Source organism: Ascaphus truei, chromosome 9 (assembly GCF_040206685.1).
Source record: "Ascaphus truei isolate aAscTru1 chromosome 9, aAscTru1.hap1, whole genome shotgun sequence".
NCBI classification, from domain to species: Eukaryota; Metazoa; Chordata; class Amphibia; order Anura; family Ascaphidae; genus Ascaphus; species Ascaphus truei.
The window spans coordinates 5167386-5181439 of record NC_134491.1 but is presented as its reverse complement, the minus strand read 5'-3'; the positions used below and the strand labels follow the sequence as shown (position 1 = coordinate 5181439).

At 42.5% G+C, this 14054-nt stretch overlaps 1 protein-coding gene across 1 annotated transcript; it reads left to right on the top strand.

Moving 5' to 3' along the window:
- The first annotated feature begins 599 nt into the window (after window positions 1-599).
- On the top strand, window positions 600-8193 carry LOC142502610 (uncharacterized). The gene is made up of 3 exons (XM_075613831.1): window positions 600-642; window positions 6888-6965; window positions 7331-8193. Exons 1-3 carry the CDS (start codon window positions 600-602, stop codon window positions 8191-8193), a joined length of 984 nt encoding a protein of 327 aa, XP_075469946.1.
- The last annotated feature ends 5861 nt before the right edge of the window (window positions 8194-14054 follow it).

Sequence of the window (14054 nt, the reverse complement as noted above, 5' to 3'; positions counted from 1 at the left end):
AAGGTCCATTCATCTCAACCTTTGAGAAATTGGTTGAAAGGGACTTGAAAATATTGGCCGATGGTTTCACTATTGGCAATCCTGCAATTGATAATCTGTCCAGGGCAGAGAGATATGAACTAACCAGACTCCAAAAAGATAAATCGCTGGTTATTAAAGCAGCGGATAAGGGGGGGGGCAATTGTGGTCCAATCCTCTGAGGATTACAACAAGGAGTCACTGAGACAACTTGGGGACACATGCTCATATAAAAAACTTAGGTCAGATCCAACCCCTCTTTCTTGAAAGAATTACAATCTCTATTGGAGCTGGGTGAAATACTTTATGTCCTTAATCCCAAGGAGTTGGGTTTCCTATATCCACCACACCCAGTAATACCCATTTTTTACCATCTCCCAAAGATCCATAAGACCCTGACGCATCCGCCCGGCAGGCCGATTGTGTCAGGTATTGGATCTTTGGGAGATGGTCTTTCACGTTATGTTGACTCATTCTTACAGCCCATAGTTTTGGGCCTACCTTCATTTATTAAAGATTCAAGAGACCTCATACAAGACCTAAAACACATCAAATGGAACAGTAATTGTATATGGGTCACAATGGACGTCAGATCTCTATATTCCATTATTGACCATAAGCAAGGTATTGAGGCCATTCAACACTTTTTGAACACATCCAATCTCTCACCAGCACTGTGCATTTTTCTGATCGAATCAATCACTTTGTTACTTACACACAATTATTTTTGCTATGATGCACAATTTTATTTGCAACTTATAGGCACAGCTATGGGCACATCATTTGCACCTTCATTTGCTAATTTATTTATGGGGTTATGGGAGTCACTTTTTATTTATGGTAATCACAATTTATATAGACACAATATCCTATTTTATCGTCGTTATATAGATGACCTTATCTTTATATGGGAGGGTGATGCACAAACACTGGACTACTTTATACAAAATCTTAACAGAAATACATATAACCTACATTTCACGTACGAGCATAGTACACACCACATCTGTTATTTGGACCTCACTCTATTCATGGATGTAGAAGGGAATATACAGACTGACGTTTATAGGAAGCCCAACTCCAGGAACACCTATCTCATGGCCAGTAGTAATCATGCAGGCCCCTAAAGAGAGGCATCCCTAAGGGTCAATTGCTACGCCTCAAACGGCTATGCTCTACGGAAGAAAGCTTTGACATACAGGCAAAAAAAATAATCACTAGATTTCTCGAGAGGGGGTATAAGGAAAAGGATCTTAAGGACACCCTAGATTTGGTGAAGTCCATGGAGAGAAAAGATCTCTTATCCATGAACGTCTCCCAAAAAGGACATTGGGGTAAACAAGGTACCACACCATTACCGCTTTTTATTACCCAACAGAGCGGACAATCTAATGCTATACGGGCTATTATCTCTAAACACTGGGACACATTGAGATTAGATACAGACTTAAAATCTATAACGGATAGAGGACCAAAATTGGTCTTCCGTAAAGCCAAATCAGTGGCATCATATGTGTCACCCAGTTTGTTTACCTCCCAAAAAACTATGGGTGTATCAAATATACCAAAAGGCTTCTTTCCTTGTGGCCATTGTAGTGTCTGTCGTTTCGCAAAAACAATTAAAAACATTGAATGCTCTACACCAAAAACACGCAAGAATTTACAAATGTTCATCAACTGTAACACTAGCTACGTAATTTATATGCTCAAATGCGGATGTAGTAAGGTTTACATTGGGCGTACTATAAGGCCCCTTAAACATAGGATACAAGAACACGTTCGCCTGATTAAAAAGATGGATACACTTCATCCGGTATCAAGGCATTTTTCTACTTGCCCAATGGGAGGAATTGAGAATCTTTCCTTTTCAGGATTAGAACATGTCCCAATAGCAACTAGGGGGGGAGACAGATTAAATGTCCTTAACAGATGTGAAATGTCATGGATATTCTGTATGAACAGTCTCCATCCACATGGAATTAATGTGGATTGGGAACTGACACATTTCTTATAAATTCCTGATTCATAGATTTATATTGTCTGTTAATAATGGTATACAGTATATATCCCAACATTACCCTAGCGAGGACACATATTTAATTTCCCAATTAAGTATATTGTATAAATTAATCCTCAATGGATACTTGGATTAGTCTCTTTAAGTAGTGTTACCATTAAGATTACAATTATAAATTATTAGGACTTTGAGAATGACAACATTTTAAGCCAAATATTGTCTAAATGTTCATTCTGTGATAAAATATTGAGACCCAAAAAATATATTCATGGGTCTGATTAGACATGGAGTCATCTCTAAAGTCATATTAGTATACTCTTTGATTGTTTAAATTGGGATTCTGTTGCAAACGATATATAATATATTCTATATATATTATTTCTTTTTTATTCCCATTTAGAGTTTCTTTTAACTTAGGGACTGTTTGATTAATTGTAGCTTATGTATGTGTTTAAACTATATATATTACTATTGTGTTTTGTAATATTACCTTCTGTTTTTTTCATTAAAAGAACTGTTTAGGTTGTTAGCTATACCTAAGGGTTATACATACACATATAGTATTCCCTATTGAATAATTGATAGTCCAAATTTCATCATATGGACTTACATTCTGTGTACTATATGTGCTTGGTTATGAGCCCCCCCTTTTTTGTATTTTTCCTCTTTTTTTGTAATTTTAATACATTCCAATGTCAGTTTGTTTAGGGTGAACCGGACCTGTTTTTAGCTAAACGCTTATATCCTCCTGTGTAGCTGATACTGTGTGCCCATAAAATAATTGACATGTTACAGATCACATATGTAGCCTTATTTATAACTGTATAGTTAAGGGCACTCGGTACAGTGCATATGTGGTGGATATACATCAGTGTGTGTTCAATGGCTGCCTGCTCCTTTAGCGCAGTTGCGTGGCGATTCACCTCCATCTACTACCGTTCTCTCACGGCTGCTGGAATGTATTACCTGGAGGGGAGGAGCCATGCACCGGCGCTGGGGAGGAGGGACTATGTATACCTGGATCCGGTCACCTTAAGATCACTCTTTGACAAAGTCCTGTTAGGACGAAACGCGTCAGAGGATCCTCCTCGTGTGTTTTTACCTGGGCTGAGATGCCTGAATAAAGTATTTTTGCTGCACCCTGCCTCCAGCCTTACTTAACAGCAGTGCTCGTCCGATTACCTTCCTACTCTGCTTACACACGGGACCGAGGCATGCAACGGCACAGGGGCCATCTACTCCTCCAACAAGGGGAACACAGCGGATCTCAGCCAGAAAAGAAGAACGAAGTGAGTACACCAAACCCTTTCAGTTGGGACTAAGGGCCTCATGCAGTAAGCGTCGATTATGTGAAATCGGCAATCTTACCGATTAGTCATGTTATTGGCGATTTTTCCTCTCCGTATGCAGTAAGTGCCGAATACATTCAAAATCAACCCGAAAACAAATCCGCCCACTCTCACGATGATTATCCGATCACACACAGGTGTATCGGCGTGCGTGGCGGGGTGCTGATAGGTTGCCCAATCACAAATCTTGCTGAATCAGGCGAAACAAGCATGTTTTTGATTGCGCGCCATATTTAAAGGCAACGTGTACTGCTAATCATTCTCTGTGTTGTTGGGAGTGAGAGAGAGAGAGACGCACAGAGCTGGACGATTGAAGATTTGCATATTGACTGAGAGACTTGTTGTGTATTGGGTGAGCTTTGTCCTTTGTTGTTTTGTTTACATCTTTGTCTTGTTTTATATGTGGAAGTGTTTCGTGTGATTGCCTGTACATTTCTTGTCTGTTTTTTGTGATTGCTGGAAGTATGCCCGCAAAGCGTGGGAAGAGTGATGCCGGTGGGAGTGGGAGTGCTACTCGTGCGAGTACGCGTCGGAGTGAACGTACTGTTCAGGGGAGTGATGTTGCTGAGAGTGAGAGTGGTGTTGCAGGGAGTGGGAGTGCTGGTGCTGCGAGTGGTGTTGCTGGGAGTGGGAGTGCTGTTGCTGGGAGTGGGAGTGCTGTTGCTGGGAGTGGGAGTGCTGTTGCTGGGAGTGGGAGTGCTGGGAGTGCTGGTGCTAGGAGTGTGAGTGCTGTTGCTAGGAGTGGGAGTGCTGGTGCTAGGAGTGGGAGTGCTGGTGCTAGGAGTGGGAGTGCTGGTGCTGGGAGTGCTGCTGGTGGCGCAGTTGCAGATGGGGTGGATGGTGGTGGCGTGCTTGCTGGTGGGCAGCTTTTGGAGGCTCTTCCATTGGAAGAAGGAGAGTCCAGTCAGCACCAGCCAAGCTCTGACCCTAAACCTGCTCGGAAGAAACGTGTGGAGAAGCCACGTAATCCTCGCTTCAATGACCAGGAAAATACAGCTCTTGTCACTGGCATTCTGGAGCACTATGACAGTATATATGGACATTTACTAGGTAAGTGTACCTTTACATTTATTATTCAAATACATGTGATCCTAGGTCATCTGAGTTTTGTTCATATGCAAATATGGGTTCACAATATCTTTCTATGTTAATTAGTCTGGAAACACAGCTTTTTATCATGCCTTACAAGGACAACTAAACACAGGCGGTCAATTTGCCATAACTGCATACAATATGAATGCAACCTTGCTTACATGTATAGGTTTAGTAGTGAATGCTCATGTGCTTCACATATTACACCTAAAACAGCATGTTTGCTATCTCTTGGAACAGCTAGCAGTGTAGGAAACTGGTGCTTCTATTATTAATCATTTACCTCATATATTTTATATGTTTTTCAAGGGCGGACAAGTTCAGCAAGCAGAAAATAAATGTGGGACACAATAGTCATTGGTGTCAATGCGTGTGAGAATCATGTGAGGGACAAGCGGAATTGTCACAAGAGATTTGATGATATTAGGTCCAAATTGAAAAAGAAAATACAACACCAACGCGTGCATGCTACTGGCACTGGAGGTGGGCCGACACCACAACGTCTCATATTAAGTCCATTGGAGGAGCTGCTTCGGGCAAAATTACTTCCCGTCGTCGTGGAAGGCTTACCTGGTGACCGTGATATAGGAATTTACCCCTCACAATTTCCACCAGGTGAGAAATATTACTGTACTAGGCGTGTCATTGCTTACAGTTATTTTGCATAGTTACACTGCTTTTTATACTGTCTTCACAATATAAGCATACCTGCATCTATATATGTATATGTCTGATTCTGTATATATATATATCTCAAAATAGACATACTGCACCGACACACTTTATTCGAGCAAATACCCGGTATGTACCTGGCAGATACCTGGAATGCGCCGCTCCTCACCTCTGACAAGCCCCGTTGCATTTGCCTTCCCAGCCTGGGTTCATGCCTGGCTGACGGGCGGCTGATCTGTTAAATGATAATGATTAGGATTTAATAGGCTGCAATGCTTCGCGTGTCTACCAGATGGCATAAATTCATGAATTGTAATGCAGTATATATATATGTACTGTGCAGTATTGCAGCCAGCGGGAATAAAATGCTTCAATCCCTGCCGGAAAATAACTCAATGCACTCGGGCAGAAAACAGTCACAAACCTCAATACACCCGGGTATACCCGAATTCGTGGGACTAGCCGAGCTCGAATAAAGTGTGTCGCCAGTGTATATGTTGTAGTCCTACTAAAAGCAGTAACTAATATAGCACGTGCCATTGCGTGCTCATTTACATGTGAATTCCCAAAATGCATTGCTGCAGTGGAAGCAATTGATGGTGGGTGAAGATGGGGAACAACAGGGTAGTACACATGTGTAACACATGTTAATGAGAAATTATTACTAGCTACAGGTACAGAACATAAATATGTAGAATATTATTGTGTATTTTATTTATTTTACTCCGACAAACATGACATTACTGCCTATTTTAAGCATGCATCAAATATATTGCATGCAACGGCCTACAAACATCACTTGCACTAACACATCTATAGTTGTTTATGAAAAGGTCCATTTTTACTTTAACTCATATACAGACAGCATAATGAGGCACACGTATCATATTTTATGTCATTGTTTTCATAACTTAAAAACTGCACACGACTATTTAGCTCATCTACCATTGTGTTAAAGCAGCTGCAATTAATATCTCATCACAGCATACACTTCAACAGAGGGGGTGGGGTTCAGCACACACACTAATTACAGCCTCATTTTAGGGTCAACTTAGTTCACACCATTTTCACCTGTTTCAAGTCATTGAAAGGTGTGGCTGATTAGGCTTTTTGGGGAAGGGAATACCGTTATTACAACCTGACTAGCACAACTGAAGTTAATCACACTCATTTGAAAGCTTCACTTTAGCTACTAAATGCCCCAACAACTCATTACTTATCAAACCGTACGTCACACATTAGTTCACTCATATCTATAGTTGAACTACTACTATCAACGACACATTATCACACACTGCATGTGTTGTCTTGTTTAGTCACAGCCACATTCATGTGTGCCACATCTTATATTAATGTACCACACATATCCTCTACCAAAAACAACACTTTGTGCAATATGACCACCTTCATGATAACCATTGTGAATGGTCATCTCATGATAGTTATGTACATTATGATACTGATATCACTACACAACATATGATTTTTATGTTCAAATTTAATCTATTTATCCTCACGCATTACTGCAGGAACATAGTATGTTTTATGTTAGGGAACTCAAAAGTTCTAAGTACACAGGCATGTACATTGTTATTACAACTATTTATGTTCACTTTCACACACACATTTTGGGTTAAGGAAATGATGCTGTTAGGTACTCATAAATACAGAACATACAATAACTGTTTGTTCAATATTTACACATGTAAATGTAAAACTTATGTTATTGTTATATATAGTTGCCCCTGAAGGACATGTGTCACCTGAGACTGAACAAGTGTCTTCACCTGGGTCAGCCAGCTCAACACACCTAGAAGGTGAGTGTATCAGTTGGTGGCCATATAATATGTGCTCTTCTATATGTTATGTTGTCATGTTCATTATTTGTTTTGCACATCTTCTTTAAATAGGATTACTTAGTGTCAGTGAAAATGAAGTGTAAGCCAACTTGTATTGTGTTAGTGATGTTAACTATCATGTAGGAGTTGTGAGTTTACAGCAAGTTTTCATTCACTCATATTTCATACTGAGTCCAAACATTATTCTTAAGTCAAGGTAGTTTTTAATGTGAGGTTATAAAACGTATGGAAACATGTTAGTTGTTACTTATGACACAGTACAATTACATAGTAACACAGCAGAGATTAACATGCCATTTAATAATGTGTACATTTATTTGTAGAACATGATGAAGAGGATTATGATGATGATGATGATGATGATGATGATGCCGCCGCCGCCGCCATAGACACACAAATACAAGCAAGTGACCATGAAGAGGTTCCAATTGAAACTGTTTTACCGCCAAAACGTCCAGCAAATACCACATATGATGCAATTGTAGCTTCTGAGGGAAAAATTGTGGAAGCAGAAAATCGTCGCCATTCTGACCTGATGACAGTGCTGGAAAGGATGATTGCACTGCAGGAAGAAACAGTTTCACAATTGGCACATCTCCACAGAGTCTTCATTGAAGTGCCTAAACAGTTGCAAAAAATCAACACCTCATTCGAAGCATTAGTTGTTCAGCAAACACAAGCTAATTACTGGAGAATGACTAATGTACCACAATTCAACACCTCACAGCCAGGATCTGTTCATGCAGGTCAGTTTTCACCACATTCATCTGATATTCATTCACCAGGCCCAAATGTTACCGGTCAAGTAGCAGACATTGCTGTGCAGGTTCCTGATGACATCCTACCGCTGCCATCTGTACAAATTCAGCAGCAGACACCTACAAAGGAGGCGACAAAAACAAAACAAGACACACATGAAACAGACCAACCATCACTTGTGCAGTGTCTACCAACTTGCTCACATGTGTCAGTGGGCACAAGCCCTGTCCGTGAACAGTCACTACCCAAAAGCCCTGTAGGTGAGTCACTGCCCAAAAGCCCTGTAGGTGAATCGCTGCCCATAAGCCCTGTAGGTGAATCACTGCCCAAAAGCCCTGTAGGTGAATCACTGCCCAAAAGCCCTGTAGGTGAGTCACTGGCCACAAGCCCTGTACACTGGCGACACACTTTATTCGAGCTCGGCTAGTCCCACGAATTCGGGTATACCCGGGTGTATTGAGGTTTGTGACTGTTTTCTGCCCGAGTGCATTGAGGTATTTTCCAGGCAGGGATTGAAGCATTTTATTCCCGCTGGCTGCAATACTGCACAGTATATATATATATACTGCATTACAATTCATGAATTTATGCCATCTGGTAGACACGCGAAGCATTGCAGCCTATTAAATCCTAATCATTATCATTTAACAGATCAGCCGCCCATCAGCCAGGCATGAACCCAGGCTGGGAAGGCAAACGCAACGGGGCTTGTCAGAGGTGAGGAGCGGCGCATTCCAGGTATCTGCCAGGTACATACTGGGTATTTGCTCGAATAAAGTGTGTCGGTGCAGTAGGTGAGTCACTGGCCACAAGCCCCGTAGGTGAGCAGTCACTGCCCAAAAGCCCTGTAGGTGAGTCACTGGCCACAAGCCCTGCCCGTGAAGTGCCAGAGGCCACTCAAAGTGGCTCTGTTGTGCCTAAAGTTGGTGGCAAAAGAAAAAGGAAAATTCAAGAGACAACAAGCAGGCCTGTTACTCGCTCGCAAAAGGAACAAAAAAAATAAATGTTATAATTCAGAAAATATGTATTTGGCCTTGTTTTGTTGACTTCAGATTATCTAATTACTATTGTATGTATGCTGAAGACTGTGTTGTTTCCAAACTTTCAAGTATGTTCTTGTACACGTGAAGTTTTGGAAATGTTAACACTCCTAATTAATGAATAGTGTTATAAATATTTATGTTTTAATCGTCTGTTCAGTAATGGTCCACCAGGAGCCAGTTGCTAAGTTTAGAGAAGCTGCCATTGACTTTGCAGCAAAACATTGCATTTGGGTGTGTTAATTGATGTAATCATTGCATGTGCATATTATTTTCATGCAATTATAAAAGCACCTATTTAACTGCAAACATCTTTCTTGTACGTGTACAGCAGGATTTTGTGTTAAATATTACTTACCTTTGGTGGCCATTGTAATGTTGTCCTTTAATCATTTATGTGTTCTTGTTTCAAGAACATCTCTGAATTGATACTAATATATATGTAGTATGTATTGATATATGCACACACACACACACAGACACACACTGTGTGTGTGTGTGTGTGTGTGTGTGTGTGTGTGTGTGTGTGTATATATAGTACTATCTAAACTGGTATAGATGTATTTACAAAAAACATACACTTCATGCTTCCTTGTGAAAACACACTATTTTAATAATACAGGCCTAATGTTTGACAACTATACTAAGTGTGAGCCTCTAACATTATTGGGTGCAAACAAATGTTTATTACTTAATTCACTCATGTTTATCACCATTTAAATAGGTTTCATACAAGGCCTACTTACTGCCATCAATATGTTGTGTGTACTCCTGCAATATAAAAAAAAAAAAAAAGATACATTATATATATATATATATATATATATATATATATATATATATATATATATATATATATATATATATTGTGACAGAAACCAGGGGTTGGTAATAAACTCCATATACAGGGCTCCCAGGATACTGAACAGTTTCTGTCCTGTCTAAGCTGAACAGGGCAGCCTCGTGGTACAGGCACTCCATTCCACAGTTTGTCTGCTGCCTGTTTTCTGTCACCTGTCATGCTGATTAGAGTTCAGGTATATAAGACCTGTTTCCTGTTTCCTCTGAGCCCCGCCCAAGAGCCTGGAAGGCTGCTGAACTGCAGAGGGGTGAGAAAGCCTCTTTCCCAAATCGCTTCATTCATTCTGTTAGTTTGTCTAAAGACTGCAAAGGTACTTATTTTGTTGGTGGAAGTGGACAAGCCACTTCCAACTCTGAGTCAGGGACATCTAAGTTTAAGTTATCGCTCAGACGAGCAGCTTTTTGTTTGGCTTTGTTTTCTGTTTAAACTGTGGCAGTCTCAGTGCCTGGGACTGAATAAACCAGGCATAGCCTGTTTAAAGGAACAGTACGTGACGTCTCATCATTTAACCTACCCTAAAAGACCGTGTTCTAACAGTCCCGGACAGACGGCGGAGCCCCGGAGTAAGCCGTTTTGTCACATATGGTGGAGAATGCGGGCAGAACACTGAAAGGTCTGGGGGTTAAAGAACTTTAAAAAAAAAAAAAAAAAGAAGGTTTTTTTTTTTCTCTCTCTCCAAACAAGATGGAAGACGTGGTGAGTGCGCTGGTACGCAATGTCGCTGTCCAGAAAGACGCGAATGAAGCCCAGCAACAGGCGAGTGAAACCCAGCGACATCTGTTAATAGCCCAGCAAGAGACTAATGCAAACCAGCAAGAGACAAACCGCCTGCTGAGAGAGGAGCAAAAGCGGTTCGCTCAGGGCTTACAGCAGGAACTCGAGATCCTGAGGGGGACTATCAGTAACCTTCCACTGGCAGAGGCAGCCCCAGTTCCGAAAATGACCAGGGCAAGCCACTACCTTCAGAAGATGGGACCCTCGGATGATGTGGAAGCCTATCTTCTCACGTTTGAACGCACGGCACAGAGAGAGGGATGGCCAGAAGCTGAGTGGGCTGGTCTAATCGCACCCTTCCTAAGCGGCGAACCCCAGAAGGCTTACTTTGATCTAGAGCCAGCCGAAGCTAACGTCTATGCAAAATTGAAGTTCGAGATCCTCGCCCGCCTCGGCGTAACCACGGCTGTTCGTGCCCAAAGGTTTCACGCATGGTCCTTCACGATGGATAAAGCCACCCGAAGCCAGATGTATGACCTCATCCACCTCGCCCGGAAGTGGCTACAACCCGAGATCAACTCAGCAAGCCACATCGTGGAACGGTTGGTCATGGACCAGTTCTTGAGGAAACTTCCCTCTGCCTTACGCCGTTGGGTCAGTCGGAGTGACCCCCACAATGCGGATGAGCTTGTGGCCCTTGTAGAAAGGTACAGTGCAGCAGAAGAGCACCCGCAACCCACAGTCGTGGAGCAACCCCACTATCCGAGGTTCCAGGACTCTTCCAGAGACGGTAAAAGGGTACCGGGGTTAAGGGGCGCTGAAGAGCGGCGACCACCTTCACGCCGCTCCAGCAACAGTGGTTCGCACACTAAGGGCAATAGCCAACATGGGGAGCCGGGAAAAGGCTCTAAGTGGGACACAGACTATGTACCTAAATGTGTAAATTGTCATGAGAGGGGCCACACAGCAAAAATCTGCCCACTAAATGATGAGCCCATGCAATGCAACAGCGTGGAACCTTATTCGCTGTTGTCCCAATGTATGGGCCCTAGCCCAGAGGACCCCTTGAATAACCATCTGTGGGCATTTGTAAAGGTTAATGGTAAGAGGGTTCGGGCACTTCTTGACTCTGGGAGTATGGTCACACTAGTGTCCGAATACCTATTGCCCATTAAGAAGAAACAGGTAAACAGTTCACAAAGAGTGGCAATTTGTTGTATACATGGGGATAATCATGAATATTCCACTGTTGATGTTTTTTTTGAAACAGAATTTGGTTCTTTAGATTTCAAGGTGGGTGTTGTACCCAAACTGGCACATGATGTGTTAATAGGGACCGACTTTCCCCATTTTCTAAAAATGTGGTCCCCAGCTCAGAATAGCGCCCAGAGTTCAATAGCAGACCATAACGAAGTGTTAGAAGAAACAAATCCTTTCCCTTTTTCAGAAATGGAGGTTGACGAGGGCCCAAATAAGAAGGGGGAAAAGGAGGAGTGCTGTGAAATTCCCTTCCCCATCACTACTTTGGTAGGGAATACCCCAAATCAAGATGTTGATCAGGCACTTACCACCCCAGTACAGGATAAGACCCTCGCTGACCTAGAGGTCAGTCCTGGGAGTTTTAAGAAGGCCCAGTGGGAGGACCCCACATTAGCGGTAGCAAGGGGAAATATACGGGACCAGAATAGTACTCATGGCCAACCAGATAGGTCACTTGCTTACCCCTACTTCGAGGTAGAGAACGACCTAGTATATCGGGTTGATAAAAGAAAATCAGTTACAACTAAACAATTGTTGGTACCACGGACATTCCGTAACGTAGTATTACACCTCGCACATAGTCATCCATTGGGGGGACACCTAGGGGTGGAAAAGACAAAAGAAAAGGTTCTCCGAAGCTTTTATTGGCCTGGGGTTCTGGCAGAAATTACAAACTATTGTTCCTCATGCCCAGAATGTCAGATCACCGCCCCGTTCAAAGCATACCGCAGCCCATTGGTACCCCTTCCCATAATAGAGGTACCATTTGACCGGATTGCTATGGATCTAGTAGGACCCCTAATAAAGTCTGCTAGGGGACATCAGCATATATTGGTAATATTAGATTATGCTACCCGATATCCGGAGGCAGTTCCCCTACGTAGCACCTCTGCTAAAAACATAGCAAAAGAGTTAGTACTTCTGTTTTCCCGGGTCGGAATTCCTAAAGAGATCTTATCTGACCAGGGAACACCATTTATGTCCCAAGTAACAAAAGAGCTATGTAAACTCCTAAAAATCAAGCATCTCAGAACCTCAGTCTATCATCCACAAACAGATGGTTTAGTGGAAAGGTTCAATAAAACCTTAAAGAGCATGTTACGCCGGGCGGTCGATAAGGATGGGAAAAACTGGGACTGTTTGTTACCATACCTGTTATTTGCCATTAGGGAAGTTCCCCAGTCATCCACAGGCTTCTCCCCGTTTGAACTATTGTATGGCCGACATCCAAGGGGCTTACTGGATATAGCCAAAGAAACTTGGGAACACGAGGTTACCCCTTACAGAAGTGTAATAGAGCATGTTGCCCAAATGCAGGACCGCATTGCTGCAGTCCTACCCATAGTGAGGGAACACATGGAGAAAGCTCAAGAAGCACAAAGGAATACGTATAATAAGGGTGCTAGGGTCAGAATTTTTTTTCCAGGTGATAGGGTACTAGTTCTGGTTCCCACCGTGGAGAGTAAATTCCTTGCTAAATGGCATGGGCCATATGAGGTCTTGGAAAGAGTGGGAGAAGTAAATTATAGGGTAAGGCAGCCAGGTAGGAGGAAACCTGAGCAAATTTACCATATAAACCTACTCAAGCCCTGGAAAGATAGAGAGGTCTTGTTAACCCTAGTACCCCCAGGTCCGTCAGAGAATCAAGAAACTGACCCAGAGGTTAGCATAGCTGAAACACTGTCCGTGCATCAGAAACGAGAGGTCCAGAGTTTAGTGAGAAGGAACAAAGAAATCTTCTCTACACAGCCAGGTAAAACTAACGTAATTAAACATGACATAGTCTCTGAACCGGGGGTCCGAGTTAACCTTAAACCGTACCGAATCCCAGAGGCCAAGAGAGAGGCTATAAGTTTAGAGGTTAAAAAAATGCTAAAACTAGGCGTAATTGAGGAATCCCAAAGTGGGTGGAACAGCCCTATAGTTTTAGTCCCAAAGCCAGACGGTACAACAAGGTTTTGTAATGACTACCGGAAACTAAACGCGGTGTCAAAATTTGATACTTATCCTATGCCCAGGGTGGATGAACTTGTAGAGAGACTGGGCAAAGCCCGATATCTCACAACCCTAGACCTAACAAAAGGGTACTGGCAGGTTCCCCTCACAGAAAGGGCAAAAGAAAAAACAGCCTTCTCAACCCCAGACGGCCTCTTTCAGTATAAGGTGTTGCCTTTTGGCTTACATGGAGCTCCCGCCACATTCCAAAGAATGATGGATAAAATTTTAAAACCACATGTTCGGTACGCTGCCGCCTACCTGGATGATGTGGTAATCCATAGTGAAGATTGGCAGTCCCACCTTCCAAAGGTCCAAGCTGTGCTCGACGCAGTTCGGTCTGCTGGACTAACTGCTAACCCCGCTAAATGCACTATTGGTCTGGAGGAGGCCAAGTATCTGGGGTATTCTATTGGT